Genomic DNA, 25,332 nt, shown 5'->3' with positions numbered 1-25,332 from the left:
CGGGGTGATCTAACCTTCCCCCACCCTCTCTCTCAGCTGATTGATGATAAGAAGGTTCTGAGTGAGAAGTGCGAGGCTGTGGTGGCAGAGCTGAAGCAGGTGGACCAGAAATACACCAAGAAGATTTCCCAAATGCAGGAGCAGCATGAGCTGGTGAGAAGGTGTGGAGGAGGGAGGGATGGGTGGGAAGTGGAGAGATGAGACTCGCTCCGAGACCATCACAGCAGAGCGCAAGCGGAGGCAGAGCACTGTGTCCTCTCCAATCTGTGGGCTTTCTTAGGCTGGAGCCATCCAGGTCCTGGCTACCTCTTCTGCTGATGAAAGGGAGAGAGCATGGCTTCCCCCGGGGATGGGTTCCAGTCTGAGGCTAGCTGGCAAGCCAGAGGAGGCTTCCATCCTGACTGACTGGGGCTGCTGCATTACATCCGAGCCCTGCCTGGCTGGGCCGACCGGAATTAGAGCTGGGCACGCAATGGAAAGCTGTTGGTGTCAGATTGCTGAGGACGGCCTGTTTCCCCACCAAGGCCAGGCTGTGGAGGTGACGCCCCAAGCCCGCTGGGCAGCGCCAGTGGAGAGGGATGCTAGGCACCAGAACAAACCTGCCTCTGCAGAAGAGTTTCTTACGGTGGCTTTGGATACTGGAAAGAGGGGCTTGTTCCCAGGCTGGAAATGCGCAGGGCCTGAGGGTAATGTGGGTTGGGGAACCCTCGGAGGGAGCGATGGCAAAGGGGCTCTGAGAGCTCAGCTTGTCCTGCCGCCCTCCGTCAAACAGTCCATCCTCTGCGGGATGCTGCCTCGTCGTGAGGAACGGTCATCCTGCGTTTCCCTTCGCCCAGGTTGTACCCGTGACTCAGTCGCTGTGCGCTGGTCAGACAGAGCAGCAACCCATCGCCTCGCCTTACTCAGATCTGTTCTCCTCAGCCAGTCTCAGCAGCTCTGAACTCACTCCTTGGCGAGGGTGCCCGACCCTCCCACGCACACTGACAACGGGCCTCCTGCACCTCCTGCTATTGTGCTCTGAGCCCCCTGCCCGCCCACAGACGAGCCAATGACCCCCAGTCCTGACCTGTCGCACCTCCTGCTGTTTATTTCCTAGCCCTGCATCGAGTGGAGACAGCCGTTAGCATCAAACCGTGGCCACTTTGTCACGTGGACGCGTAGAAACTAGGTCAAGACCCACCAAGCTCGTTTCACTTTGGTTTTTAAGCCAGAGTTTGAGTCCAGACAGGAGGGAAAGGCAAGTGCGCTCGTGCTCCCCGGAGCCTCTGGGTGGCTCGCATCTTGCAGTGGGCTGAGCTGGCCCAGCACCTGGTCGAGATGTGAGGCAGCCATACTTACTGGCGAGAGACGAGCTGGGGACAGTGAGGGGTGGTACAGACCCGGGCTGAGGGCTCCTGCCTTGATCTGTCTGCCCCACGTACTCATCTGGCCCCCATGACCGTAGTATCTGGGATCCTCGTGATCTTTAGCGCATTTATCCTCACGTCCCCGTGTGCAGCAGGCCAAGGCTGTTAGCCCCGTGGTACAGAGGGGAGCTGAGGCCCAGAGGGACTGAGGGACTCGCCCAAGCTCACACAGGATGTCTGTGGCAGAGCAGGGAGTTGAACCCAGGCTTCCTAAGTCGCACGCTGGTGCCCCAGCCCCGGGGTCATCCTTTGTGTGATGGGTTAAATTCCCTTTCTCGGCTTCTCTAGGGCCAGCCGAGTTGCCAAGCAGTCAGGAGCCTCTTCTCCTTTCCTTGCTAGCCCCGTCACATGCTGGTCCGCGGAGAGGAATTGAGTTCATGGGACCTCCCTGCCACTCGGCTCTTTTGAGAGCTGCAGGTTTCTGTATTGGCCCCACTGCCTAGCTAGTCAGGCTGCTCCCTTCTGCTGCATCTGCTTTCTGAGTCACGGGGGTGAATGAGCAGTTGGTGCTTTCATGTGCCCCCTCCCCTTCAGCACGTCCTGCAGCCGGTTAGCAGGAAGCCTAGGTGTGACTTCCCCTCCCTCGCCTGTGTGAGCAGGGGCAGCTATGTTCGGGTGCAGGACCAGCTGTGATACTCCTTAGTGCTGTTCCCAGCACTGTCCTCGTGTTAACTCACCCGCTTGGCTGCATCTTCCTGTCATCACCACAGTCCCCTGTTGGGTTTCTGCTCCCACCCAGGCTCTCTGACTTTACACGCCTTTGGGTTTCTCCCCAGTCTGGTGCACTCTGGCCCCCTTGTGGGAGGTAAATCTATTCTTGGCTCTCTCTGGGCCATGCACCTCTGTTCCGTGCACTGTCTGGCTGACCTGGAGCTGCTGCTGTCTCTGAGCACCTACGGGTGAAAGCATCAAGATGGTAATAGGCAAACCCCTGCCCGGGGCAGGGAGAGTGTGGAGGATTTCACAGCTCGACACAGAGGGTTGGTCATTGACAATAACAGCCACAACCACACTGCCTCCCTGCACTGGTTACTGGGCTCAGAGGCTGAGTCCGAGCCATCATTCTCTTCCTCTTCTGACTTTGCTGCTGTGCAATTCGCTGTCTCCTCTCCCTAGAGGGGGTCACGCTGTCCAGAGAGAGCCACAGACCCTTTAGAATGACCCCCACCCTCCTTCCTTCCAAACAGAGTCCAGGTCATACAGCTGTCTTACGGTTCGGTAGTGTTTTGCATCCAAAAGGATTCAGGGTGCTTTGCAGCCTGTGCGAACAAGGAGCACTGCATTCCAGCCGGCAATTAGAGTATGCTGTATTCAACTGAAACCTCCATGGAAACTTATTAATGCCAAGTGTTAATGATTTACATTTGACTGGGCAGGACTCTGGAGCTGGCTCTCCCAAACAAGCGCCCTAGAGAAGAACGGTAAGAGCAGTAGGACCTGGAGTGTCCAGCATCACCTGTGCCCATGGAATCGGAAGCAGTTGGCAAAGCAGTAGTGTCTAAGGAAGGAGTGACATGCTAATATCTGCCCTGGGCACAGCCTGCTGCAGGAAGGCCAGAAAACATCCTCTTTAGCAGAGCTGTGTGGCATTGTAAAGCTTGTGTAGATTCAACTGTGACGTTGCAAGATCCTGTGAAAGGTGCATCTGTCTGTCCTCCTATAGCCCCCGTGCTCCCGTCCTGAATTGGGGCTTGCAGGGGGTTGGAAAATCAAGTACTCATAGATTCCCCAAAAGAACACAGCACTCCGTACACGCCTCTCCAGGCAGGTAACTGCATGTGCGCATGGATGTGCATATGTGCCTCTCTCTGTCCTCAGATAGGCACCATCAGCCTGGATTCGCCCTAAACCAGGTTTCCAGCTGGGGCTCTCATTTGTTTGCTACTTTCAGCAGATGCATTTCCAAAGGCTTCCTACTACAACAGGTAACTCCCCTGCTACTGTTTGCTGAGCTCCACAGGGCTCTCTGGCCCCATCAAAGGAGAGGGGTAAAGGCACTGGGACAGTGTGTCTTTGCCTAGCTGTGGGGTGCGCGCTTGGGCTGTGGCTGTTCAGGTTGCCCATGCGTAGCAAAGGTCATTGGCTCTTGCCTGGTGCTAGGGACTTTCCTCTCAATGGGAAAACTGCATTTGTAAGGAGTTTTATTGCCTTCCATCTTGTCCCTGAAGTTTGATATTCGGTTCCCAACAGGAGATCAAGAAACTCAAGGAGCTGATGAGTGCGACTGAGAAAATCCGCCGGGAGAAATGGATCGATGAGAAAACCAAGAAGATCAAAGAAATCACTGTGAAAGGTACAGAAGGTTCCTCTCTCTGCAGAGGTGTGAAAGCCAGTGTGTGCCTGTCCCTACCCCCCACATGCACACAGCGGGCACCCCACCCATAAGGAGCTGCTGACACCTCATTGCAGATTCCACATGTCAGGGCTGTTCTGCTTGTGCATTTCCTGCCTCTGCTGATGGTCCAGTGCGAGCAGGAGATTCGGCTGCAGCTTCCCTGCCTGGGGCCATAACGCGCTGTTCTGACGTCCCAGCTAGCCGTTTATAGGCGGGTTGTGAGGTACTGGGCTGAGAGCAGGCTCTTCTGAGGAGCCAAGATCCTGCTTTCAGACACATGCCCCTGAACAGTAACTTAAATCAACAAGCGGGGTGGGGAGGGTCAGGAATTGCCCATGGCGCGTTTCCATGTCCTGGCCCTGACTTGGAGGCTGCCCCGCCTTTGTGCTTTTTTTGGTCATCTCCCTTTTGAAGCTCAGCTCACAGTAGCAGTGACGGTTCCCTGCTGGTTTTGTCCTTTATTCCAGTTGCCAAGTACTGAGTAGTCACAGCAGACAGAGCATTCGCAGCTGGAGAAGGGAAAGCCCTGTTAGCTCATCCAGCCCCTTCTCCTAGGAGCCAGTGCAGGATCCTTCCTTCCTGCGCTTTCTGGGTCCTTTGTCCTTCCTGTTGTCGGCTCCCTCTTCCCGCCCCAGGCTGGGTTTTGGCCGGAGCTGACAATAAAGTGACTGGTTCGTGCTCTTCTTGGACTTTAAGTTTCTTGAGCTGAAGACCTTGACTTCTGTACAGGGCTCAGCAAGTTTCCTCCCCCGCCCATAAGTAATGCTGCATGCGATGCGACGCCGGTCCCTGTCCCTGACAGTTTACACTCTAGCAGGCTGCGGCGAAGCCCAGAAGAAGGGTTAGCTTTGAGTTAGGTATAGCAGAGTGTTTTATTTAGTTCCCTGCAGGCATGGTGGAAGGACTCAGGGCTTGCCCCATCAATGTTATGGGGTATTCAGTCCTGAAGCTGGAAAGCTTGGGTAGCTCCCCCTTCCCTCCCACTCCTTTAGCTGCCTGTCCTATCTCCAGGCCATGACGTGGTGAGAGCTAACCACTGGCAGAGCCATTACTCGCCTTCCAAGGACATTGGTCTGAGATCGGGTATGAGTATGTTACACTCTGAGAGCCCCATTCACCCAGGCTGTGTGGATGATGCCACTGTCCTTCCCCATGAGTATCACCAGCTGAGTGTCTTTTCCCTCCCTTGACCCCCAGGGCTGGAGCCTGAGATCCAGAAGCTAATCGCCAAACACAAGCAGGAGATTAAGAAGCTGAAGACGCTGCACGAGGCAGAGCTGCTTCAGTCGGACGAACGGGCAGCCCAGCGCTACATCCGCCAGACAGAGGAGCTGAGGGAGCTCCTGGAGCGGGAGAAGGAGGAGCAGGGCCAGCGGGAGAGGGAGCTGGCCAGGCAGCGGTACGTAGGGACCCAGAGGAAGGGCTGGAGTTTCACACTGGATCCTTCCTATCTGCTTCTGTCCCGTGCGGGAGCCAGACGGGTGGTGGGAGATAATCACCCCTAGGCTGGATGGCCAGCTGCAGCTTTGCCTCAAGCCTTCATGTGTCCCACCCACTGGGATAAACTAGCACCCGTTGGGCAGACCGTTCCAGCGCCCCAGCCTGAGATGAGCTGCCAATATCCCCCGTTAGCCTGCGGCCTGCTGGTGGATTTCAGCTGCAGAAGTTCCTTCCCCACGTGGACAGCCACCCCCATCTGCCTCAACTGAGAGGCGAGGGCAGCTAGCAGGGAATGAATGCTTCCCGCAAAGCTTGAGCGGCGTAACAGGGCTGGGGCATTGCAGGGGAGGAGAGGCAAGCGGCTCTGCAGATCTGAGTCCCACTAATACACTCGTAACCCCAGAGGGACAGCATTGTGAGGGCAGGCGAGTTCCCTGAGCGGTCCTTCCCCCACGGCAGGTACGAGAAGCACCTGGAGCAGGAGGAGCAGGCACTCCAGCAGCAGCGCCGCAGGCTCTACAGCGAGGTCGCTGAGGAGAAGGAGCGGCTCAATCAGCAGGCAGCCAGGTGAGAGCAGCCCGGTGCAGAGATGGGTCTGTGCTCAGCCTAGAGCGTGGGAATCGGGCTCTTCCTCACACCACCCAGCTCGTCTGGGCTGTCTGAGGCAAATGCCCATGCCAGGCTGTTACCAGCCCCCTGGTGGAACCGGGGTTCTCAGGCTCTTCCCTGATCAAGGGACTGGCTAAAACCATATTGTTAGTCCAGTAAGAGTGCGAACCTTTAGGCCAAATCCTGTCTCCACCGGCCCCCATGTCTCTCAGGGGCTGCTGTTCCCGCTGGCGTCACTCCTGGCTTTGGCAGACCCTGTGCCGTGGGGTGCAGTCTCTCCATGCGGTCGCAAGCACACTGCAGGAAAGGGCTGGGAGAGCAGCTCTGATCCTGGCTGGTGGGGCTTGGAGGAGAGGTCAGCTGTGAGGTTCTTCTCACTGCGCTCCTCGGCGAGCGGAGACGGACGGTTCCTGCTCCCCGGGTTTGTGGAAGCAGAATGGCTCTGTTTCCTATCTGGAATGGGGTGGGAGCTGACGGCCCAGTCTGGCTGCACTGAGGGACGAGCATTGCTGGGCCTAGGGATAGCAGAGCTGGCATTTTACTGGGGAGGCTGTGCTGCAAGTGCTGGAAGGGGCCAGGGTGGGCCACTGACGCCTGGTGAGAGTCCTGCTGAGTCCAGTAGGGCTGCCAGCTCGCTGGGCCATGGGTTGGCAAGGGGCATTGTGACAGTGAACTGACAGTGCTGACCCTGTGTCCGACAGGCAGAGAGCGGAGCTGGAGGAGCTGAGGCGGCAGCTGGAGGAGAACGGCTCCATCGTCACCAAGGCGCTGAAGGAGGAGTACGAAAAGGGGAAGGAGGAGCAGGAGAGGCGGCACCAGGTCTGCCCTACACCCCAGCCCATGCGTGTGATCTCCTCCTGGCTCTAGCCCTGGGCGATAGAATAGCCCCGTGGGTCCCCTGAGGGTGGCCTCGTGAGCAGATTAAAATGAGCTGCACCCCACACTCCTGTCAGCCATGGGGCGCAGAATGGACACCCACATTCCTGCATGGGGTGCAGCTTGCCGGGCTGGTCGAAGCCCCCGTCTCAGCAGCGTGGACACCTTTCCTCCAGGTGTGCTGTGTGAAGCAGACTGCCCCCCGGAGCAGGGGCTGGGCCTCGCCTGCGGAAGGCATGGGGCATTCTGGCTGGCCAATGATGTGTGGCGCTCCCTTGAGCAGGTTTCTCACCCTACTGTTCCCTCCTGCAGGCGGAGGTGAAGGTGCTGAAGGACAGACTGGAGATTGAGAAGCAGGCGTGGGAGGCCAACTACATGAAGAAGGAGGTAATGGCACACTTGGCTGCGAATGTGGCTGTTGTATGAATTTAGATGGAATATGCAGGCCCAAAGAGTCGGTGTTAACATGACCCAGCCACTGTCCAGCATTAAACAGTGCCAGTCTGGGGTCTGGTACCCGGAGACCTGAGCCCGTTTAGCACCATGGCAACACGCCGTCAAACAGCCTTTTCACCTGTTAGTAACGGTACAGAAAAGAAGGAAAACCAGTGAGAGCCTTTGGGATAGAAAGGGTTGAGTAAAGCTTTCAGTCTGACAACAGCCCTTGTTCCCTTTCCCTTTAGCTGGAGAGAGGTTTTACAAAGACCCTCCTTGACCTACCGTCTCTTCGATGGGGTTAAGATGGTAATAACGGTCTTTGGGAAAAGGGATGACTTTAGTTGAGGGGAGCTGGACCTGGCGCTGCTGGTAAAGTCCCATCCCGTTTCCTAGAGGACAAAACAAGACAAAGACCCACAAAAGGGGAGAGAGAAGAACAGCAATGAGAGAAAATGCAGCTTCAGTCTCTGGTGTTAACTCTCACTTGCATCCTCGCTGCTGGGAAACCCCAGGCCCAGCCCACGATCTGATCAGCCACCCTGAGACCTGGCAAACTTGTACCAGTGACGGGCTGTTTAGGACCTTGCATTTCGCTGCCTTTCTGATCACAGGCTCTCAGCACTGTTGCAAAATATACTGTCGTGGCTGGCTAAGCCAGACACTTCTCAGACAGAAGGGAAAAGAAGGGAGATAGCCAAGAGAAAAATCAAGTGTGGAAGAAGACACCAGGTGGGGGGAGGAGTGCGACAGTCTCACATCCCAGGTGGTGTCAGGACTCAGCTGGAGCCAGTGGAGATGATGATGTCACCTGGGCGCCCCCCTCTCTATCCTGGTCTGCTCAGGATGTCTCTCAGGATTAGGAAGAAAAAAGTCCGGGGTCCCAGGAGATGGCAGGGTTGGTAACTCCGATGGCAAAGCTAATGCCTTCCCCTTCTTTCATTCAGCCAGCGCTGCAGTAGCCCCCAACCCCAAGTCACTTCTGGGGGACCTCAAAAAGAAGTGATGGGTGGGGAAGCCCAGCCTCTCCTTCTGTTGGCCTGATTGCCAACGCACCAAGGTGGTTCATAATTTCTGGTCTCACATTGTTTTTCTTTATCAGGCATGATTTTAACGCAGCCCTTGAGGTGTAGCAGGAAGCCTTTTGGTTTGGACTGATTGTCTGTCTGTCTCTTCCTGTTGCACCTTTCCCCGTCAGCGTTTGTTGTCTTGGTTATTGTGACACCGTATGAACTTTGTCACTTCCCACAGTTAGGGTAAATGTGAAGGCCCAGTTATCACATCAGCTCCACACTGAAGCTGCTGTCCCCCACCGCAGTCCGCATTGTAGTTGGATCTCCTGCCACCTGACCCCATGTCTGACTCTCTCCCCAGGAGGCCTGGCTGCTCTCCCGGGAGCGGGAGCTGAAGGAGGAGGTGAGGAAAGAGAGGGACAAAGAGATCGAGCTGGTCATCCAGCGCCTGGAGGCCGACATGTCGTCTACCAAGGAAGAGTGCGAGAGGGTGGCAGAAAACAGGTAGGAAGGGGCCAGGTGGCCACAGGGACGTACTGAGCCTGTATGAGTGAGCCCTGGTGCTTCTAGGCCTCCAACCCAGTCATCTGGCATCTCTGTAGCTGGGCCCACCTCTCCATGCCAAGAACACGCTAACCGGAGTGTGGGAGGATGCCCCAGGCTCCATACCTCAGTGGAGGAGAGCAGGGGTTCAGTGAGTTGGGGGGCTCTGGAGCGCCCTGACCCAGGAATTAAGGCGCACAGTAGTAAGCAATGAAAATAAGCACTCTGGTACTCGTATTTGGAGAACTGTTTCACTTACGCTTCTTTGTAAAGGCCTGGCTTTTCTGAACTCAGCCTGAAATTGTGTGCCTGATTTGTGGATGCACTTATGAGTGCTTGCATCACCGGCTGGTATGCGTCTAATGATTTGTGTGTGTAAAAGCCCAGTTTGCACCTCCGCAACCTTGCACACCCAGTTAGGCACACAGTTGTGTGTGCAGTTTGAACACTGTTAATTTTGGAGCGAAGAGGTAGCATGTATGAAGGCTTGCACCATTGAGTGCTGAATGGCGAAGCAGATGCTTCCCCACTGAAAACCTTTAGAGGCACCCATCCCCGCCCATGGCTGGGAAGGAGTTAAATAAGCCAGGAGGGATTGCAAATGATCTTCCATAGCCCTTGGGCAGGCCTCCTTTATGCAGGCCCAGTGGTTCCCACAATGCCATGCTGGTGGCTGAGGAGGCCACCTATGGGAGCGAAAGCTGTCTTCGTTTGATCTCCTTCACAGAGCTCTGACACCGCTTCCCTCTCCCGTAACCTGACTCCCTTTATGGCCTTATTTACCCAGCATCCTTGCCTGCCCCTATACCCTCAAACCATGGGACATTCTGTGTAGTTTAGAAGTAGGAAAAGGAAAACCGATGAAGGGAAAGGTTTTTCCACCCAGTGTGTGGTTAGCCTGTGGAACCCACTGCCACAGGCAGTGAAGGCCAATAATTTAACACGATTCCAAAAGGGATGGAACATTTCTGTGGACAAGAAGAACATCCAGAGTTACCAGAATTACATCTTGGGGGCAGGGATAGGAAACCATCTGCTTAAGGGTGTAAGCCGATTTCTCACCATCAGAGGCCAGGCTGAGACCCAATGTGGGGTAAGATTATCCCGGATCTGCTGCTGTGGGGCTCTTACACCTCTCATCCGGTGCTGGCTGGGGTGGGAAACGGGGCTAGATGGGCCTGGGCTCTGATCCAGGCCGGCTGTTCCTGTGTTGTCCCCCAGGATAAAGAGGGTCCGAGACAAGTACGAAGCGGAGCTGCAGGAGCTGGAGAGGTCTGAGCGGAAGCTGCAGGAGCGCTGCAGCGAGCTGAAGGGGCGGCTGGCTGAGCGGGAAGGCGAGAACACGCACCTGCAGGGCCTCGTGAAGCACAAGGAGCAGGAGGTGGAAGACATCAGGAAGGTGGGTGAGGGGCAGGCTGTGCACTGGGACTGGGCAGGAGCTCTGCTGCCCAGGTGTGTGGGATGCTCTCCAGTGAGCTCCCCCTCGCGTAGCACTGAGCTCCCCCTGGATGCTCCGTGCCCATCAGAGCACCTGACTTCTCCTGTCCCCCGCAGGTGAAGGACCAGCTGGCCAAGGAGAGGAGCAGCCTGTCGGAGGTGATTCGCCAGGAGTTTGCGGACAGGCTGGTGGGGACGGAGGAGGAGAACAAGCGGCTGAAGGCAGAGATGTCAGAGATGCGAGCCCGCCAGCGCCTGGAGCTGGACAGGATAGCCCGGGACAAGGACGAAGAGCTGGAGGAGGTTCATAAGAGGTGAGGGCTGAGCTCCCGCTCCGTGGGGCTTGGGCTCCGCGATTGCAAGACTGGGGCTCGGGGGCAGCTCGAGCCCCACAGCCTGTCACCTATGCAAAACCGACCCATGTCACATGGGGTCCCAGCACTGCATTTTCTAACGCATGCCTGCCTGCGTGGAGCCGTGGATCACCCTAGCTACCTGCCTGTGGTTTCTGCTGCTCTGCGCTGATCCCTCTGGGCCCCGTGGCAGCCCTGTGGCACCAGACATACGGGCCTCTCCCTGGAGACCCACAGGAGCTGCTCCTTTGCTGGCCCAGCTAGGGGGACCTTCAGCGGCTCTAGCTGGTCTGGTGCTGTAGGTATTCCTGCCGGGAGAGGGCAGAGGAGTGCAGACATGTGCGCATACATGCCGCCGCTCGTTGTGACTATCCAGGAGCAACTGGGTTATGCCTGGCCTACGATCGGCTCCTGTCAGGTGCTGCCACGGAGATAGCCAGGCCCCCCCCCCCGCAGCAGACCTGGCTCTGTCGACCTAGTGTGCCAAAGCTGGCAAACAGCAGCACTGAGAGTCTGGCCGGAAAGGTAGAGAAGAGCAGATCGGGAGGTGATCCCGCTGTCAGGGAAGGCGGGGAATTCTGGCGCAGAGCCCTCAGCTGGGGGGAGGGGAGGGGAAGGGGGAGACTGCACCATCAGGCCAGGTGGGAGGGGGACGGGATGTTTCCTGGCAGGCAAAGCTGGGGCGAGGGGTTCTTGACCAGCAGCGTCGGGTGGAGCACTACAGTGACGTGAACTCCTGGGGCTGGCTGCGGGCATCGTCCTTCCTACTGTGTGATTTTAAGTGCGCTCAGGACTCGGCAGGTACCTGGGGAGGAGTGGGCCCTGGGTGCGGTGTGCTGGTGTCTGCACACAGGCTGTGTGACTGCTCCAGCCCCTCTGAGTGTCCCCTCCTCCCCACCGCCTGGGCCCATCTGTGCCTCTCGTGCTCTTGACGAGGGAGGATGGTCTTGTGGTAAGCCACAAGGCTGAGTCAGGAGATCTGGGAGCAGCTCCCTGCTCTGACACGGACATGAGACACTTCCCCCCTCAGCCTGCCAACTTCCCCACCGTGCATCCAACAGGGAGAGCATCGGTGACCTCCCTGCAGGGCCGAGGTTGCTGCAGAGACCAGCACGCTATGCCTGCGGTGACAAGTCCAGCTCTCTCTGCTACATACAATCGCTGGGAAAGGTCACCCCAAGTTGGTGCTAGGAAGACTGGTGCCAAGGGCATTGCTGAAGCCGAAAGGGCTGTGATAGGCTGCTGGCAAAGCGGCAGAGGAGTGCGGCTAGCACCTGAAAGAGTCTGGAAAGGAAAGGCAGAATTTAGGGTTCAAGTCATCTCAATGCATTTTGGGTAATTTCAGCACAGCGAGGTCGCTACCTCCTCCTCGGCATTGGTAACTTGATCCAGGCCCCCAAATTGCTTCATGTCATAACAGGGAGCAAAGGTTTTATTAACGTCTGATCCCCGACACCCCCTCATCAGCGCAACAGGCTCAATGAGTGTGTGCAGGGGCACGTGAGTCCCAGGAGAGGAGAGGGACCGTTGTCACCTCGCCAGCGCCTGTCGCTGGCTGCTGCTGTGCTGAATCCCAGCCATGTGTCAGGTGTTCAGCACGGCCGTCGGCGTGTCTCCCTTGTCTCCGTGCAGAGTGAAGATGGCCATCGTGAAGAAAGAGGAGACGGTAAATGTTCTTCGGAAACAGTACGAAGTAAGTATCCCTGCGGGCAGGAGCCCTGGTGCTGGGGCAGGGTCTCTGGCACCGGTTCTGTCCCTCCTTGTGCCCCTCTGCCACGTGTCTAACCTCGGCTCCCTCTCCTGTCTTGTTGTGTGCTCCAGGCAGCTGTGAAGCGGGCAGACCACCTGGAAGCCCTGCTAGAGCAACAGCGAAAACAGCTGCTGGCTACTAACTAGCAGCCAGGGCGCCGTCCCCCTCCCACAGTACGGCAGGAACAAGGGCTCCCCTTGCCCAGGAAGTTGCTCGGTGGTCGCGGGGCTGGAAGTGGAGTTCTCCCCCTCCTCCTGTGCTGTTCTCTTTCTACAACTTCTGTTACTTGTGCCTCAGCCCGACCCCTTGCTGGAGAGGACTCCCCGTGCTCAGGCTTTTGTGTGGTATTTTAACAGTAAACTGCGTGCGTGTTTCTAAAGTCCGTCCGATCTGTGGTTGCTGGGGGGATGGGCAGGTGCTGGGCAGTTGCTGAAAGAGCAAACTGACCCCTTTACTGAGCAGCATCTGGGTATGCACCAGGGCATGCCCTCCCGCCCTTCATCATGCCCTGGCCTCCCCCTAACACCTGCTGCTGCTGGTCCCCGGGTTTTTCTCTTGGTCAGATGCAAGGGATTAGTGTGATCCAGACACTCTGGCTGCCCGCGGTGAATGAGGACTCGTCCCCACTTCGCAGCAAAGGGCTTGAGGGATGGAGTAGAGCGTTTAGTGGGAAATGCACCTTCACTGCTTCCTACCAGCAGAGCTGAGCCAGCCCACAGCCCCCTCTGCTCTCCTTACGCGCACACGCCGAGCCGGACGGCGGCTTCCATTCCCTGTTCACCGTACGCTTCTGGGTGTGGCCGACGTCGGTAGACAGCTGTACTGAGCCCATGGCAGTGGGGTGAGCGAGCTATCGCTGTCCTATGGGTGATCAGCAGAAGCCCTGGGTTACATGTCTCTGGTCAGGGTTGTGCTCTCCAGCCTGGCGATCCTGCTGACTGGTACACAGAACACGCAGCCCGCCCCACCATCAGTGCCAGGTTAACACTAGCATTTTAACTGCATCAGAGTCAGGAAATCCTCAGCTAAGGTTCCCACTGCTGCAGGCTGCTCCTCCTTGGCGACTCACTCACCTCAGGCCTGGTGCTAGGTGATCAGCCAGCACAGCCCGTACAGTCACGCTCCGTGCCATGCGCAGAAGGGGCTTCAAGCCCGGCCTTCTCTGTAACTGGGGCAGACCCTGGGCGTCGGCTGCGCTCCTGCCAGCGGCGAGGCAGCACAGCAGAAGCTATCTTGTGCCAAGGGAGCGGAATTCTGTCCCCAGGCTTCAGTCCACCACCTGCCACTAGCACTGACACCCTTTAATAACGGGGGGCCTGTTGCATAAATACGCTACCAAGGGAACCGGGAATCAGCAGCTAGGTGCCTCTGCTTCAGCATGTCAGGCCACAAGGCTAAGACCGGGGTCTCTTCACCCGTCTCCATTCATTCCAGCACCGCTCCCCCAGGCTCCTGCCTGCAGCAGTGGGAAAGCAGAGGGATCGGCCACCATTATGGCTAATGGTGCCAGGATCTGCCAAGACAGCAGGCTGGGCTCTGAGCAATGTTTGCTGGGCCCTCACAGCATTGCTGCTTCCTGTGAGGAGGGATTCTCATTGTTCCACTAGAACCTCCGAGTTCAGAGCACCTCGGGAGTTGAGGCTGTTCGTCACTCGGAGCGAAACATTGTGGTGGTTCTTTCAAAAGTTTACAACTGAACATTGACTTAATACAGCTTTGAAACTTTACTACGCAGAAGAAAAATGCTGCATGTAACCATCTTAACTTAAACGAAACAAGCACAGAAAGTTTCTTTACCTTCTCAAATCTTTTTTTAAACTTTCCCTTTTCTTAGTAGTTTACATATAACACAATACAGGTGAGTCTCATCTTACACTGGGGTTACGTTCTGCTGTCAGCGCGTAAAGCGAAAATCACGTATAGTCAAAATTACCTTGAGTGTAATGGCGGGCAGAATCGCCCGCACTACAGGTACAGTATTTAAATTGTTATTTTTCTCTTTTTTTGTTGTTGAATTTGCGCATGTTAAATGCGCGTAAGATGAGACTTACCTGTACAGCCCTGTATTTGCTTTCTTGCTTGCTTGATTGATTTGGTCTCTGCTGCTGCCTGATTGTGCACGTCCGGTTCCAAAGGAGGTGTGTGGCTGACTGGTCAGTTTGTAACCCTGGTGCTCATAATTCTGAGGTTCTGCTGTCCCTGCTCTTCTCAGAAGCAAGGCTCCCTGGGATGCCGCTCAGTCTTCCCCATGGCCGGGATCCTGCTGAGAGAGACCCATTGTGTGGGCTGTTACAGAGCATTGGCGCGTGCCTGCAGGCATGTGTTGACTGGCACTTGCTCTGGGGCCTCCCAGGACTAGGATGGGGTTTTCACCCCCTTTTCTTACCTCTTATTTGTGCTCTGCTGACTAAGGGAGTCCTGCCCATGGCCCACTTGCGAACTGTTGGCACCTACCCCTGAGCTGGTTACCACCATCTGAGCATTGCGTGATCTGGGGGAGGAGCAGGGAACTGGTTAACAGCAGACCTCAGTCCACTCGCTGTCGCTTCTCCTCTCTGTATCTCAGTTTCTCCATCTGTAGAGTACAGATGATCCCAGCTTGTAAAGCGCATTGGGATCCTGAGGCGACAGGTGCAGCCCATGTGCTCCCTGTCACTCCTGCCCCGAGAGGCCGACATGACATTTCCTGGGGCTTTCGCCAGCCAGCCAGGGATTGCGTGGTCTCACTCTGTCTGCAGATCCCTGTCGGGGGGGGGGGGGGGGGGAGCGTGAAAGCTCCAGGAAATGTCCTACTTCAGCCCCGGGTCTGTTTCCTCTGTGGGCAGGAGTTCCCCGTCCAGCTCACCTTGGTTCTCCGGCTGTGTGGCCAGCAGATGCATCCTGTGTTTCCTGCCTAGGGAAACAGAACATTGTGCCTAGGCTGAGCTGATGTTTTTCTTTCATCCAGGCCAGCTAGTGGGAGGCGCTGCTGCTGCTGCTGGGTTAATTCACTGGTGGCCTTGGGCTGCTGGTGTTTGGAAAGCTGGGCTGCTTCTCTGGTGTCTGTTCCAGGAAGGTGCTGAGATAATGGGGGAGGGAAGGTAGGGAGGAGCTCCCTGAAATAACTTCCCTGCCTTTACTTCTCTTAGCTCAATGGGGACCCAGTGCTCCTGGATCTGCCACGGCAGGGAAGCTGAGGCCCAATCCTGCCTGGTGCTGGATGTCCTCAGAAGGTAGTGGGAATGGAGGGTGCTGAGCATTCCCAGGAGGGGAGCCTGATCATGGAGGGGACAGGGTAGCCCCCAAGTTGACAACAGGGGGCTCTACTACCCCTGAAATGGATCTTTACTGGCTCCCAGTGGAGCAGATTACTGTCATACCAGTGAAAAAGGTTCACAGTAATTATCTTCAATACACAGCAGTTTAGTGAGAAGGAATTACACAAGCGGTAAAGGGTTATATTAAGCACATAACTCCTATGTTAGACATTTAAGAGCTACACATTAAGAGCTATACATTCCTCTTAACGAGTGTCTCTCTCACAAACATACACAAACAGGCCCTGCGCTAGCCTCACGCAGTTCCTGCTTGGCAGACAGAGAAGGTGGCTACTAATTTTATAGACGGCTGCTTCTCTGCTGGTCCGTTCTTCTCAGCCCTCTGGTCTGTCTCGGGTTCCCTCGAGGCCAGGCCTTGTGCCTTGAGACCCCTCTGGTCACAGTCCTACGTGAGCCCACGGAGCAGAGGTTTGACTACTCTGTCGGGCAGTGTTGCTTCTTCAAGAGTCAAGTAAGGAATCCCAACCACAGTAATGTACTTTGCTTGGTGCTTATACTCGTTTTCCTCAAAGGAGTCACATGTCTTAAAAGCGTGCCCAGGGGGTGTGTGGTTACTAATTTGATCTGATTTTTTGGGGAGGGATAGCTCAGTGGTTTGAGCATTGGCCTGCTAAACCCAGGGTTATGAGTTCAATCCTTGAGGGGGCCACTTAAGGATCAGGAGCAAAATCAGTACTTGGTCCTGCTAGTGAAGGCAGGGGGATGGACTCAATGACCTTTCAGGGTCCCTTCCAGTTCTATGAGATAGGTATATCTCCATATATTTTTTTAAGGGGCTGGGTGGTGGTATCGAACGAAGATTACCCCACGTTTACTCACTCATCAGTCATTCACTCTGGCTCTCCTTGCTGTAAGGTCACTACAACTAGATCGACCTGTGCTCCATGCTGGAACTTTATACATGTGATATTTACTTTTGCATGGGCCCATATTTGCCGGCCAATAGGTTCAATATCAATCGTACACGCAGACTTTGCCAGTCCTTTATCAAATCTGCTTCTGCTTAAAGGGACCCTGCTCCCAGGATCCTCTGCAGCCCTTCAGCCATGTTTGTCATGTCAAGTTATGCTCACACCATTCCTTCAGCACGGCCACACCAATTTGGCACCATCCCAACAGTCCCCCATTCGATATTCAGTTGCCAAAGAGAATTGTAATATTGCATCAATCAGACCTGCAATTTATACACTAACTATTAGATCATGTGTCTCCTTTTCTGGTTTCTATAAAACTTAAAGCATTATCTTACGATGATTAGTAGCATAAGCCAACAACTCAATCTTATACATTTTCTGCAAAGCTTGTATTTCCTTATATTGCTTACACATCTGATATCCCCAACAGAAACACACAAGGAATAATACGGCAGTTCCAGAAATCCAAAATAACATTGTCCATTCAACTCCATTCCCTGTTGTGACTTGACATACAACATCATATCAAGCACACATTTGAAATCTTATTTTTTCTATAGCTTTTTCAACAATTTTATACTTTCGAGCAAGCATACCTTTTACAGATATTATTAGCTTAGTTGACCGTTCTATTTGGTCCAGTGTACCTTGATTAGTTTGTATCTCCATATCCCAATCTGTATCATTCCACTCCCCCTCCCTCAAATTTGGTGATGTTAATCTAGGGTGAGGTTTTAGGCATCTGAGGGTGCCATTGATATTGTTCGTACTGGAACTGAGTTATATCTCCATGAGTACACCACATCCCTTGGTCCATAAACCAGGGTTGGTTGGTTGGTTGTTACATTACCCTTTTCCTTTTGATGCCAGCATATATCTTGGTTTATTTCATATAATCCCCACCAACCATGTTTCCACTGTAAATTCATGGTGAGATTACCTCCTTTCCATTCCAAATTCCGATTTCCTTCACACCCATTCAGGTCTCTGTTTTCTAGGTGGGAGTAGGCATTCAGGAGTCCTCCTAGCTCGACCTGTCATTAACTCAAAAGGTGGGTACTTACTTCCAGCTTGTCCCAAGGCGCTCATGGTCATCAGGAATGTGGGTAAAGCAGTTTCCCAATCTCAGCCTTGTGTTTGAATGTGCTTGGTCAAGGCTCTCTTCTTCCTTCCCACTTTTCCTGCACTCGGGGGGTGGTAGACTAGATGCCATTTCTGTTTGATTCCCATCATTAATAAGAATGCTTTTCCCACAGTCCCAAGATAGTACCTAAGTATTCAACGTCTTGTACCAGATGCGCCTTGTCCCATGGTAATTTAAAGCCTGTTTTCTCCGCTATTCCCAGGACCAGTTTAGTTCGATGTTTACACTCCTCCTGGGAAACGGCTGTTATCAGTATGTCATCCACATCAGAAGTAACCCCCGGCTTATCCAAATCGGGGAGTTGATGCCACATCCTTGTCACATGTGCATGTGCTATAGCTGGAGCATCATGGTAACCCACGGAGACACGTTGAAATGTGAGCTGTTTGTTCTGGAATGTACAAGCCAATCGAGGCTGACTCTCGGGGGTTAATGGAATGGCAAAGAACCAGCACTATCCAATACAGAGAACCATTTAGCAGCTGCAGCTATTCCCGCCAGTATAGCTGGGAGCTTAGCTGCTATTGGTGCCATCGGGCCGATAGCCGCATTGATTTTTCTATACTCAATTGTGAGGCACCACCTTCCGGCCGCTTTCCGCACAGGCCAGAGTGGAGAATTGTATGGACTTCGGCACTCCACCACCACTTCTTGTTCCTTTCAATCCTGTAGCAGTTCTATATGCGGAATAGCTTCGGCAGGAGAGGAATATTGAGGAACTGGTTTTACAAATGTTCCTACAATTTCCACTGCTGCTTGTATGCCCCCAATTCGGATTTCTTCTTAGCCCACACCATAGGGAACTCTTGTGTCCAGTCGTGATCTGGTAGCACCACAGCTGCAGTGGCTTTGCAAGCTCCTTTCCTTTATCCTCCTGAAATCACCTGCTCGCTCATAATCCTTGTCTCCCCTTTCCACAGCCAACCTCCTGCCAGATCAATTATCCATTTCTCCTGGTGTACCACATCTGCACCTGAGATGGCATGTTCAGTCAGGCTGTTACAGACCCACTGTATCTGTCCAAAACTTACTGTGTCCTATCACCCATGGCAGGTTTTTCAATAAAATTCCTTTCACTCCTGTGCCCTGAAATCCAAATAAAGGAATAGTCTGTCCTTTCTGCACGTTCTCCTGCACCGATTTCATCAGAGTTGCCTCCGCTCCAATATCAATTAATACTAGCAACCATTATATGTTTCCTCCCATCCCCACCTGCCCCAGTTCCACGTAAGGTTTACCAGTTACGGGGGGCTGCAGTTTAGCCACTAACATTCAATCTTGGGGGCAGGGATTGCTAAGGGTGAGGCAACCCTACTGAGATGTGGAGCTACTCTGACGGGAAGCTGCCACGTCCATCTGAGCCAATTCCTGGGACAACAAGCCGTAAGGGCTTACCACATCTCCCGCTCCTGTTCCCGCAATCTCAACGGCCCTAGCCCCAGGCTATGGTGGAGGCTGGGACTTGTTCCCTGCCAAATCACTCACAACATTTAACAGAACCTCTAAAGGTCGTCCATCTAAACGAACCATATCTGCTCCTTTCTCCTGGAGTAAAGCCCATGTCTGTACTCGCACTAATCCTCCACCAGACCCTCCGCGTCCTTTGTTGGGTCGTCCCATTCCACGTTCCATACCGGCATGATTAGGACCGCTGTAGCCTGCTCGGTTTCAGTAAGAAACCTCGCTGACTGCCTTCTGGGAGGAGCCACTTCTGCGTATTGCCTTTTCTGCCTCTCGGGTCATTTTAATCAATCTAGCCTGATCCAACTTCTCTTGAGATCCTATTAACACTTTAATAGGTTCCCTTAAACCATCGTATAACAAATCTGTTACTTGCCCTTCCTCCATATCCGCTAAAGAACCTGCTAACAACAGGCTAGCACAATCAGCCGTAACTGACTCTCCCTCCTCCTGATGCATCAGCGAAACTGCCTTTCTTAACTCAGCAGGGGTTAAGAAATCCCGAGCTATCCTCCGTCCTATAGCCTCTCTGTCCTCTCGATTGGACTCATTTCAAGCTCTGCTAACACTGCAGCCATTCAGCCATGTTTAAGTCATGTCAAGTTATGCTGTGACGTTTCCCTGGTGTTATCTGGACCGGTGATCTGCTCAGTCACTCCAGTCCGTGACTCTGGGAGCCAGCCTGACCCTGCGCTGCTGTGAGAACCCCCCACTCCTGGGCTGTTCATGCACAGCCTCTGGCATGTAAGCTGCTGGGATTGTGCAACCGAATGACACTAGCCAATATCTCCAGTCCCTGACACAACCCTAGGAATCCATCTTGCAGTGTCCAGTTATGCCCGCTGGATGCTGCAAGCTTATATGAGTTTGTCAATTTAACAAAGAAATTGATATGTACCAGGCTTGTTATCCCCAGGGCAGCCTCTGACATACTTCAAATCAAACGCCCTGCTTCAGATAGAACAAACGAACACATTTATTAACTACAAAAGATAGATTTTAAGTCAAAGCACAAGAAGACGGATTTGGTCAAATGAAATAAAAGCAAAACGCATTCTAAGTTGATCTTAACACTTTCGACACTTAACACTTACAAGCTTCTCACCACAGGTTGGCTGGTTGCCTTCAGCCAGGCTCTCCCCTTTGATCAGCGCTTCGTGGTGGGGTCTGTAGATGGAGGAGGAAGAGAGAGAGCATGGCAAACATCCCTTTTACCATGTCCTTTCTTTCCTCTTGGCTTTGGCCCCCCCTCAGGGTCAGGCAAGCATTACCTCATTGCAGTCCCAAACTGACCAAGGGAAGGGGGGTGATTCACTCCAGAGTCCATCAGATCCTTTGTTGCTGCCTAGGCCAGTGTCCTTTGTTACCTATCTATCTCATAGAGCTGGAAGGGACCTTGAAAGGTCATCGAGTCCAGCCCCCTGCCTTCACTAGCAGGACCAAGTACTGATTTTGCCCCAGATCCCTAAGTGGCCTCCTCAAGGATTGAATTCACAACCCTGGGTTTAGCAGGCCAATGCTCAAACCACTGAGCTATCCCTCCCCTCCTGTGAGGTTGGGCTGGGTTTGTCCCATCCATGCCCTGATGAGGTGTGAACTGCCCCTCTGTTCCTGGAGAGTTTTGCCTGGGCTTGTTTTAAGCCACAAGGGCACATTTTCAGCCTCATAACTATATACATGAAATTACAACCTATAACATTACTATAACAGCAATGCTCAGTGCATCATGAGCCTTCTGAAGACACCCACCATGACAAACTTTGCATTGGATCCCACACAATCATAAGGATGAACATGGGGGTGCAGAGTGTTCCCCCGAGATATGCTCCCACCATTCATTCAGTATGGCCACACCGATTTGGCACCATCCCAACACCCCAGACAGATCATGGCGGGGGAAGGGGATGTGAGATGGATGGCAAGGTGCGGGAGGGGCCTTTCTCTGCTCCAAGAGGGGCTCGCGGCTCTCCTGGTTCCCCAATGTGTTCTTGTTTGGATCTGTCCCATGGCCTGTTAAAGGTCACAAGCCAATTGCTGACCTTGAACACAACCACCTGCCGGTGAGTCAGCCCTGGGCTCACGTGTGAGCATGGGAAGCCGGGCCGCCTGTGCCGGGGAGCTGGGGCTGTGTTCTCTGTCTTCCCTCTGAGAGCAACCAGGCTGCCTTGCTGTGCGTTAACTGTGCTGCCCGGCGCCCTGAGGCCAGGACGGCTCCTCCAGGTCTGGGGGCAGTTACTGACCATAGGGGAGAGAGGCGGAGTTGGGACTTTTCTGCTTTTCCTTTACCACCCTCCCCACAGACGGCAGCAGCATAGCAACCTTCAGGATGATGCTGGGAGTGTGACCTCCCTGGGGGCCATGCCCCAGCCAGCATTCCCACAGGGTCGGTCTGAGAGGGCATCGTGCAGCGCCCGGCCCTTGGCTCAGGCCTGGGTGCTGCTGACCCAGGAAGCGACCCCCCCGCCCCCTGCAGCGTGTGGCCCTGAATGTGTCCTGCTCAGCTAGCTACCGAGTTCCGCGCTGGCCGGTCTCATTGGACTGACCTCTCTGCTCTGTTTTGAAGATCTGATAAAGGGCACTTAAAACGGTCTAAACAAACAGCCCTGGGGAAATCCGGAGGTCTGGAGGAATGCAAACCCAGTGAGTACATAAGACTGCCCGGCCCTCACAGGCTGTCCCCAGCAAAGGACCTCCTCCTTATCTCCAGTGTGCAGGTGTTACTGGTATGGTGCAGGAGGGCCCAGCTGCGGCTGGCTGATCAGACATCCTGTGTATGCTGCAGCTGGGGTTTCCGTTGTGGGCTGCACCGAGCTCAGTGCATGTACGATCCGCCCGCCCATAATTTCCAGTGCGACCAAAGGTGCTTCAGAGACACGTCCCAGGGCTGGAAAGAGCCCTCCGTGATCAGGCAGTGCCGCTGGAAGATGCGAAGGCAGGGAGGAGGCCCGGGCAGGGGCAGAGAGCCAGTCCCCGGCCCTGCAGAGTCTTGCAAACCAAGAGGCTAACAGGAAGGCTAGGAAGTGGGTGAGGCTGGGGGGATGTGGGACGGAAGCTAACAGAAGTGGGGTGGCTGGGTTGGAGGTGGGCTAGGCAGACAGTGAGGTGGACCGAGGCTGGGTGGGTCTGTGGACGGGAAGCCACATCTTGCATAGCATGGAGTTCTCCTTGCAGATTCCTAGGAACGGTCTCTCCCCCTTCCCCCTTTCTGTGCCGCCCTCTTCTGGGATCCTTTCCAGTCCGGACAGAGCCGTCCACTCCACGTCCCATCCGCCTGATCTCTTTCCGAAGGGCCCTCTGCTGGCACAGCTGACGTGCTTCAGCCTCGAGGCTGCCTGGGTTCCTGGAGAGACGCAGCTGGGTTAGAGTTCGAGCGGAGAGGGACGAGGTGGGGGGATCCGGAGGGGCCGCTCGGGGCTCTGTGCACGAAGAGGCCGACCGTGAACCGGGTTTGTGTGTCTGCACCTGATCCACAGCTTCCACGGGGCCGCGAGAACCGCCGCGTCGCCCAGACCCTGCTCCAACACCTGCCGGTGCCGCTGCGCCAGCCATGATCCGCCTGCGAAGCTGTGCCCTGCGCTGGGCTCTGCTGGGCGCTGCGACCCTGGTGCTTCTGTACCGAGCCAGGACCCGCTACAGCCGGGGGAGCTTCCCAAGCTTTTCCTACAGGTAAAGACCAACCGGTCTCCTCTCTGCTCTCTGAGGGCTCTAGCTGCGAGGAAGGCGACACCGTCCCTGCTGTGAGTCTCCTGTAGCTCAGCATGTAGACACCAGCGATGGGAGCAGCAGAAACGCATGGCTAGGGTGCCGCGTTCTGCTGATCTGGGGGGATTTCCCTGCCTTGGGGCTCTGCCAAGCTGCCCCTGCCAGCGGTGGCGTCTCGCCCTCGCTCACGTCTTTGTGCCAATATTGTGCCCTTGGAACTTTCCGAACAGCAGGCAGATAATGATTAGCAAACCCGGGGACCCCCCTCCCCCTGTGACTTTCCCTCTACCCCTCTGGCTGCTTCGCGGTGGGGTGTGGGGCCCATCCTGGGGCCGCCTGGGCCAGAGAGCAGGGCGACGGGCTCTGGGGCGCTGGCTGTGAGGCAGCGTTGCAGGCCAGGGGATTTTTGCTTTTGAAGCAAACGAATCCCCGGCTCCTTTTTGTGCATTCACCCACTGCCCTGAATGGCAGCTGGGGATGAAGTGTTTGCTGGTTTGCGGGGTGGGGGCTGCTGTGAGGCAGGAACGGCTGCCCAGCACTTCACACTCAGAATCCCAGCTCCCTACGCCCAGGGGAGCGACGGTCCTGGCCGGGGTTGGGGGGGGGGGTCACGGGCTCCTGCTTCTGTCTGCCCTACAGAGCCGGATGCGAGCCCGACTCCCCTGGCCTGCCTGTGGCCCTCCCCTCAGCGGGGCTGCTGCCCTGCCGCCCTGGCTTAGCACTGGTGTCTGTGCTGATCTCTAATCCTCCCCTCACAAGCAGCGACTGGGCTCGGGATCAAGAACAGGATACGGAGCTTTGCCTGTCTACTTGGGGGAGGGCTGAGCAGGCCGGGCGGCTGGCGCTGCCCCTCCCTCCTGTGTGCGGCTCCAGGGTGGGGAGCTGCTCCCCCTGCTCTGTGAGTCGGGGTCTTCACGCTCCAATCCAGCACCGCAGGGGGTCGGGTCCCATTCCCACATGCCCCGGGGGTGGGGGTGGGGGGGCAAGGTTCTGGTTGTGCAACCTCAGGGCTTTAACCTTTGCGGTGACCAAACTCCCATGCCTGGGGGCAGAGCTGATGTGCAGGAACAGGGGGGCAGGGAGGGGGCAGAGCCTCCTTTAATGCCCTGTTTCTTCCCGCGTAGCTGCCTTCATATGGCACCACTGGCCGTCACTTCCACAGGTGCCGTCCTGTAACTAGCCACGGGGGGCGCAGTCCCTAGCTACAGGGGCCAACCATGGAGCCTGAAGCAGCAGGGCCCGCGCCCCCTCTGCCGGGCAGACACCTTGCCAGGCCGAGGGGGAACGCACCGTGAAACTGCTCTCTTCTCTGCCCCCGGCCCCAAGGGATCCTCTCGGCGCTCGCCAGCCCGGAGCCAGAGCCATGACAGCGCAGGCACCGGAGACCCCGCTGGGCAGTAGGGCCCCCAGCGCCACGCTGCAGCCGTTCTTGGGGGACCTGTATGGCCGGGACGAGACGTATCGGAGCTCGGTATGCACCGCCTGCTCCCTTGGGGGGGTGAAGGCCTGGGGGCTCCAGGCCGTGGATTTGTTCCTGGAGGGGGAAGCGTCACTGCGCGGTCATGCACAGGAGGGGTGTGCCGTGCCAGTGAGGACAATGCTGGGCTCCTGCCGCCAGGCTCCCGTCGTCCCCCTCGGCGACCTCTCATCCTCCAGCTCCAAGGGGCCAGCCTGAGCTCCCCTGTGTGGCTGCCCAGACCAGGGGCCTCCTGGTTGTGTCTAGCGCTGGCCTCGAGCTGGGCTCACACAAAGACCGCTCCCCCCCCTCCAATGGGCAACACCGCCTCCTTCCCTGGTAGGCCCTCCCGCCCCCCTCCTGGCGGGGCTGCCTGGCTCTTCCTCATCCCCCGCTCTTCGGGTTTTGCTTTGCCAGAGGTGCCCCGGTGGCATCAGGAAGAGGATCGCAAGCACCAAGTTCAGCAACGTCTTCCTGGAGGCCATCCCGGTGCTGCAGTGGGCCCGGCATGCCCGGCTGGCTGAGTATCGACGCCTGCGGAGCTACGGGGGGGCCCACGGCTGGCAGGAGGTCAGCTGGCCCGGTGAGAGCTCATGGTGGGGCGTGAGGGGCGAACGGGGCCGAGGGAGGAGCTGTCTGTCGCCCTGAGAGCCGAGCGCTGGCCGCTTGTTCCCAGGAAGGTTGGGGCCTGGCGCTGCCCTGGGGGTGACTCCTGCCCCTAAGAGGCGGTGCTGGGTCTGCTGTGTGGGGAGCAGAATCCGTCTCGGTCTCCAGCCTGGCTAGCACTGGCAGCTGGGCACCCTGCTCTGCCACACACACTGGAGTTCCCCTTGTGCCCCCGTGCCTGGAGGTGAAGCCTGCCATGTGCCAGGCACGTCGGCCGCCCCCGGCTCACCCTCCGCCCCTGGCTTGTGGTTCCAGTTGTGAGGGACGCGCTGACCCGTCTCAACACGTCGGCCAATGGGTGCATGTTCGACGCCCGCCCCGGAGCTGCTGCGGGCGTCTCCCCCTGCGTCCGCTGCGCCGTGGTGGGCAACGGTGGCATCCTGAACGGGTCCCGGGCAGGGGCTGCGATCGACCGGCACGACTACGTCTTCAGGTGAGAGCTCGCCGCGGGGCTGGGCAGCGCGGTGCGGGGGGG

At 56.0% G+C, this 25,332-nt stretch overlaps 2 protein-coding genes across 2 annotated transcripts in view; both read left to right on the top strand.

Moving 5' to 3' along the window:
- CEP131 (centrosomal protein 131) overlaps positions 1-14,137 on the top strand; it is a 29,477-nt gene extending 15,340 nt beyond the window's left edge. The window contains exons 16-26 of the mRNA XM_024201516.3: positions 37-153; positions 3,597-3,699; positions 4,939-5,140; positions 5,641-5,748; positions 6,492-6,609; positions 6,979-7,053; positions 8,476-8,618; positions 9,879-10,056; positions 10,212-10,408; positions 12,080-12,140; positions 12,269-14,137. Of these exons, the coding sequence (XP_024057284.1) occupies positions 37-153; positions 3,597-3,699; positions 4,939-5,140; positions 5,641-5,748; positions 6,492-6,609; positions 6,979-7,053; positions 8,476-8,618; positions 9,879-10,056; positions 10,212-10,408; positions 12,080-12,140; positions 12,269-12,343 (1,377 nt within the window). The 3' untranslated portion in view covers positions 12,344-14,137. The remainder of the gene's footprint in view (positions 1-36; positions 154-3,596; positions 3,700-4,938; positions 5,141-5,640; positions 5,749-6,491; positions 6,610-6,978; positions 7,054-8,475; positions 8,619-9,878; positions 10,057-10,211; positions 10,409-12,079; positions 12,141-12,268) is intronic.
- Positions 14,138-22,580: 8,443 nt separating this feature from the next.
- Positions 22,581-25,332, top strand: part of LOC112107698 (alpha-N-acetylgalactosaminide alpha-2,6-sialyltransferase 2-like) — an 8,991-nt gene continuing 6,239 nt past the window's right edge. The window contains exons 1-4 of the mRNA XM_024201523.3: positions 22,581-22,699; positions 24,062-24,206; positions 24,609-24,774; positions 25,113-25,290. Of these exons, the coding sequence (XP_024057291.1) occupies positions 22,581-22,699; positions 24,062-24,206; positions 24,609-24,774; positions 25,113-25,290 (608 nt within the window). The remainder of the gene's footprint in view (positions 22,700-24,061; positions 24,207-24,608; positions 24,775-25,112; positions 25,291-25,332) is intronic.

Source organism: Terrapene carolina, unplaced genomic scaffold (assembly GCF_002925995.2).
Source record: "Terrapene carolina triunguis isolate 2854851 unplaced genomic scaffold, T_m_triunguis-2.0 Scaffold192, whole genome shotgun sequence".
NCBI classification, from domain to species: Eukaryota; Metazoa; Chordata; order Testudines; family Emydidae; genus Terrapene; species Terrapene triunguis.
The sequence above is the reverse complement of the archived record's forward strand: the minus strand, read 5'-3'. Positions and strand labels throughout refer to the sequence as shown.